Consider the following 6,000-nt stretch of genomic DNA (forward strand, 5'->3'; position numbering starts at 1 on the left):
CTTACTCCACACAGAGCCTAATAATAATCCCTCCAAAACAAAAACAATAATAAATTGGTCATTTTCAATCCACGACTGTTTGTGGGACATTGCTGTGCGCAATTGGCTGCCGCGTTCGCCCACAAATATACAGTCAATTCACTTTACAGTCTATTTTGTGAAGCGCTTTGAGACGTTGAGAAGACGTGAAAAGCTCTATATCAAATGCAAAGATTATTATATTAATATAACCACGTATGTACATTGCTATAGCACACGAATGTCAATTTCTTGGAACTTTTTTCATTGTTGTTTACGTAGAAAACAATCAAACGTATCCTCTTTTAAAAATAATAAGCAATAGTTTCGTCAGCAATCTCAATTCTACAACTGAAAATATCTTCGTCCTGGAAACACGGCTACTTACGATCAGCAATGAACACACATGTGTTATCAGCACTGGAAAGGCTGCTATCCGATGTGTGGTCACTGCTGAGCGCGATTAGGATTAATATTTTGTCCTACGCATTAAAGTTTTGTAGCACAACAGTGGAGTGAGTGAGAGTACATTCCGCGACAGTGGGGCTTTTGCTTTACTACGAATGGGAAGGTTTGCGTCTTAATTCAATTCCAAAGCAAAGTTATGTCCACCAACACTGACAGGTGTGGGGGGAGAGGTAAACAACACGCAATGTAGTGATCTTCCTGAGAAAAGAACAGCGACACACAGACACACACACACACCTCTGAACCTCGTACGTGCAGCAAAGCAGCAGACACTCTGGGACCAGGGACAGACCCAGAGGATCGGCAGACAACCCCTTCCCAAACTCGGGAATATAAAGGTCTCCCCCCCCCCCCCCCCCCCACCCCCCACCTCCCGCCATCTAACTTGTTTTAAACCTTTCCTGTGAACACTTGTGCTCGAACTCAGTGGGAAGTGGAAACATGAGCTGTGTCTGTGGCCGTGTCCTGGTCCCGGGTGTGCGGTGCTTTGCTGACGGCTAAAAGTTTGTGTGCGGCGCCGACGTTGGTTCGTGACATTTTATTGTGGTTTCTCGGTGGCTCAGGTCACGCAAATAAACGGAACAGCTTTTCACGGCCTCTCTCCGTGTCGCGGGAGCAGAGGGAGGGAGTGACTCACCCGCCACGGGCTGTCCTCTCCGCGGGCAGTGCAGCCACCGCGGCGGGATAGCGGTGATGGACATGGCGATGGCTCACAGGCCACGACAACAACAACAACAACAACAACAAAGCGGGCAGCCCCCGGGGGGTGGGGGGGGGGGTGTGTGGGGGGGGGAGCGGCCCCGGGCGGGGCGGCCACACTCAGCCTCTCCTCCTGTACCCCCAGGCCGGCGAGTGACCCAGGCCTCAGTCCCTACAGTGCAGCTCCTCCTCAGGCCTCCGCGACGACAATCACCAGCTGCTGTCCGGGCGGGTGTGCGGCGGGGAGGCCGGGCTGGGCCGGGCCGGGGCTGTGGGGGCGGCCGCGGGGCGATGGCGAGGGAGTCAGGGCACCAGGTGACGGCAAACAGTCACCTCCATGGATCTGCGCTCAGCCCCACAGTGCACCGCGCTGCCCTGCTCGGCGTGCGCGCGCGCCCCCGCCCCCACAACACAGCGTGCTCAGCGTGCGCGCGCGCGCCTCCGGCACGGCGTGCTCCGTGTGCGTGCGCGCCCCCGCCCCTCCGGCACGGCGTGCTCCGTGTGCGTGCGCGCCCCCGCCCCTCCGGCACGGCGTGCTCCGTGTGCGTGCGCGCCCCCGCCCCTCCGACGCGTGCTCAATGCTGCCTGTACGTAAATTTAATTCCTGAATATTAAGTGTGTTTCAGTATAAGGAGAATTCCTCATCATTCCTACGGGGCTGATGGACAGGGAGTGACTTATTTGTTACGATTAGAAACTTTTATCCCAGCGGACACTTTCATCCACATCAGTCCAGGCGGCATTCCGAAGGGTGTTTAACACAGTGAATCCAGCGACATGGTATTTGTACAGAATGTATTGGCCCAACTGGTCTGTACTGGTGTTTATATTCCAGGAACCTCCACTCACTCCCTCCCCTCATACTATTCTGTTCCCTTCTCTCACGTGTGTATATGTGGTGTTAGAGGTACTTTTTACCTAATCACCACATGTGTTATCTGATGGATTAGGTATCAATCCATATGGTATCGTTCCTGAAACATCATCCAGAATTTATATGTCACAACAGCTTCACTTATGTCATTATAGCTGCATTGAGGCATCAGAACCAGAAGAGTTTGTCCCATTAGTCTGGATTGAATTGAAACAACAGGAAAAAGCTTAACTTACATTTTGTGTTTAATATAAGTTAATACAGTACTGATCCAATGGTCAACACAATACATTACTTCAAGTGCATAATAACTATATTTATATTTCTTGAGCAGGTGGCGGACTGAGCTAAAATGCATTCCTGTTACCTCTGTGAACTGGATTTTTTAAAATTCAACCCAGACTAATACAATCTTCTCATTCTGCTGGCTATAATAATTTTGTGTCAAATTGGGGTCGCCTCACCTGTTTCCTCTCAATTGGATACAAATTGACACAAAACTAGCAATTTCATTCAAATAATGATCCTTGCAATTGATATAACACCTGTAGCATCAAACTGTTTCAAAGAGCTTCACACGTAGTTCTTGTCAAGTGTAGTGATTGTGCACTTGTGACAAAAAACGCAACAATTTGCACCCAGTATAGGCCCACAAACAGCCAAGAAGCAAATGAACAATTTATCCGGATGACTCTTGGGCAGACACTGGTAGGAATTCCCTTCTCTTTTCAAATAGTGTCTAGGAATTTTTAGCAACTTGCATTTACAGTACAGTATATAATGTTGTTCACACATGACACTGTTAGGCTTGCCGGAACCCCAGTTTACTCAATATGAGTTGATACAAAGATTCAAAGGTCTTTATTCACATACAAGCAGCAACAGTCTCTGGATTAAGATTGATATAATAATAATAATAATCCTTGCACTTGATATAGCGCTTTTCACGTCGGGAGGACGTCCCAAAGCGCTTCACAGAACACACTGTAAAGTGAATTGACTGTATATTTGTGGGCGAACGCGGCAGCCAATTGCGCACAGCAATGTCCCACAAACAGTCGTAGATTGAAAATGACCAATTTATTATTGTTTTGTTTTTTGGAGGGATTATTATTAGGCGTGTGGAGTAAGGAAACTTGCCCAAGGTTTCGCCCTCTGCCTGGAATTGAACTCAGGTCTCTCACTTGCCAAGCGAGTGCTCTAATCACTGAGCTACAGGACTCCATCACATCAGCGTACAGTTTTATCCAGCATAACAATCAAAATGCATATTACCTGTGATAACACCACACTACAACTGGAGAAAGCCCTCCCTACAGACCTCACTGCTCTTCTTAAAACTGAGACCAGAGATACAGTAGAATCAATATCAATTCCACTGGGAAGTGTGCTGACCCTCTAACACAACTCCAACTATTTCAAAGTTACATTTTTCTTTCATGTGTTTCTAACTCCACCTCCCCTTGTCACAGAGATAGCCCCCACCCTTCACAGGCTGCGTTGCAGAAAGAGAGATATGGGCAACCTCTGGGCAGTCTTCCACAGCCTGCTTGTTTTTCAGCCTTGAGGTAGACAGGTGTTGAGGCTGTAGCCTTTTAATCAGAGGCTGACCGCAACCAGTTCAGCGAAGCTACTTTTAACCCCTGCTAAACTAGTCATTACATTGAACAAATCGTATTAAAGGATTATGGGTAAGTTAGATTCTAAATGTATATAAAGGTTAATTAAAAGCTTTTAAAAAAATTAAACATCACAAATACAACCTTACAATACCATCCCAGAGGACTATTCAGTGATAGGGTTGGATGCTGAGCATGGGAGAAAGGGGTGATATATGTGTTTGAAGAGGTATGTTTTAAGATGGGATATAAAGTGGGGATTAGGCAAAAGGATTGAGGCAAGGAGTTCCAGAGATTAAAGGGGTAGTGGCTGAAGCACAACCACTGATGTTGGTGTGGAGGGGATCGGCCTGTGCCTGATAATATCCACCTTTAGTTTCACTGAAATAATATGCTGTGTGGATAAAGGAAATACTACTTGCGCAATAAAAATTTACTGCTAAGGATTCAGTTACAACTTTGTTGCTTATGATTTTTATTATAGCTAATGGAATTACATGTGTGGCTAATCATTACATATATGAAATAATTATAATCCTTGGATTCAATACATCATGTTGAAATGTATCAAAGCCTTTCACAGGATATATATCAAGTAGATTGAATGTGTATTTTGCGGGTAAATGCGGCAGCTAATTTGCGGTCAGCAATTTCCCACATGGAGTGGCTAGTTTTGTTATTAAAAACAAACAAAATTGTTCACTTATTGAGGACATTCTAGGGGCACACATTCATTATTGGATTTAGTCATTAGAAATGCTTAGCACCAATGCCAGTAAATTTACCAAACAGCAGAACAACAAGATTACATTTGCATAGCGTCTTTGACGTCGGGAGGACGTCACAAGGCGCTGAAAATGTCACCATACAAGTCCTTGAAATACAAAGGAGCTTCTGAGAGAAAAAGATAGCAGCTTGGGTGCATCTCTTCATCAAGCTGGATTGATTCAGGCTTCTTGAGTCACATTGCTTCAATTCCGATAAGGGTCAAGCCCAAAGCATAGACCTTGTGAAAATGACAATGTTCACTCATGAGCTCTAATGCAAGTCTTGAATATTTATTATACCATTTATTATATCATGGATATGTATCATAGCACAAGACTATCATTATCTTCCAAATTGTAGGAAAAATAAAGTTGATGAAATAAGGTCAATTTGGCTTACAAATAATATATTGTATGATTATGCTGTTTTCATTTTGTACCTATATATGTATTTTTCTTAAGGCAATACCTTAAATGAAGCATATGAAAAATCGATAATTTTTATATTCAGTATTTTGGGTACTGAGACTTTTAAAGCACTGTAGGACATAATGCAAGTTAAACAATACTAAAACGCTGTGTCAAACTTGGGCCTTTTTCCTTGAATGAAGATCAACTAAAAAATGCCAAAAAGAAACAGTATATTACACACTTTACAAATTGTTTTGAAAGACCACAAATGTTGCAATGGATTTTCTGTTCGTAAAAGACTGCTTTGATGTTCTGAGAAATGATTTAACTAATCCTATATATATATATATATATCGAATTAAGTCCCTATTGTGTTTAAAAGTATCTGAAAATTGAAACAACAGTAAATTTAGATTACAAAACAAAGGATGAGGGCTCTCCTGGCACTTACATTGGATGAATTGTGGGATACAACACAAACACATCGGGAAATCATTTCACTTTTGACAGATCCTCGTCATTATACTATTTCACTGAACACAAATCCAGAAACTCGAGAGCTAATCGTTCCCGGACAACTTTGAAGAGAGAAAAGGGTGAGGTGGGGGGGGGGGGGGGATTTTTTCTTCAAATGAGAACAGGTTTGCGTAAAGACATGGGACAATTTGATCCGGAAGTTTGTCTTTAATGGGGGGAGGAAATCGGGGAAAACCCGTCTCCTGCTTTCCTCGCCCTGAGTGAGTGTCGTAATCCGCAGCTGGAAGTCTGCCCGGGAACCACGCGCATCGCGACACGTCATCCCCCCCCCCACCACCGGTTGGCCGGGAAGTCCCGTCACGTGACGTGACCAGCTCGATAACAACGACTCCAACTGTGGCTGAGAACCGACAGACAACCATCAGCCCTGAGCTTCAGCCCATCCCTCGGCACCTCGGGGGCAGAGTGTAAACCCGTGGCCATGTTCTGGTGTTTGTGATCCCCTCCTCCTCCCCCCAACAACAACAACAACTGGCTTCTCTCTCTGACCTGCGCATGCTCTGACCGCGGGGTGACGTCACCGTTTCCAGGGTTCGGCTCGCGGACATCACGCGGTGCTTTGTGGTGGCCGCTGATTGGCCGGTGCTGGGAAGCGCCCGCCGGGGGG

At 45.4% G+C, this 6,000-nt stretch overlaps 1 protein-coding gene across 3 annotated transcripts in view; it reads right to left on the reverse strand.

Moving 5' to 3' along the window:
* rngtt (RNA guanylyltransferase and 5'-phosphatase) overlaps nucleotides 1–1,533 on the reverse strand; it is a 170,265-nt gene extending 168,732 nt beyond the window's left edge. The window contains exon 1 of one of the 3 annotated variants that reach the window (XM_007905080.2): nucleotides 1,519–1,533. Coding sequence is in view for 1 of the 3 variants with exons in the window: in XM_007905079.2 (XP_007903270.1) it covers nucleotides 1,124–1,187 (64 nt within the window). In the remaining 2 variants the exon portion in view is untranslated. Of the gene's footprint in view, nucleotides 1–723; nucleotides 834–1,123; nucleotides 1,242–1,518 lie in introns of those variants that run through there. The other 2 variants (XM_007905079.2, XM_042333592.1) reach the window with 2 other exon arrangements.
* Between the last annotated feature and the right edge of the window lie 4,467 nt (nucleotides 1,534–6,000).

The sequence above is a fragment of the Callorhinchus milii genome, unplaced genomic scaffold, assembly GCF_018977255.1.
Source record: "Callorhinchus milii isolate IMCB2004 unplaced genomic scaffold, IMCB_Cmil_1.0 Scaffold3, whole genome shotgun sequence".
NCBI classification, from domain to species: domain Eukaryota; kingdom Metazoa; phylum Chordata; class Chondrichthyes; order Chimaeriformes; family Callorhinchidae; genus Callorhinchus; species Callorhinchus milii.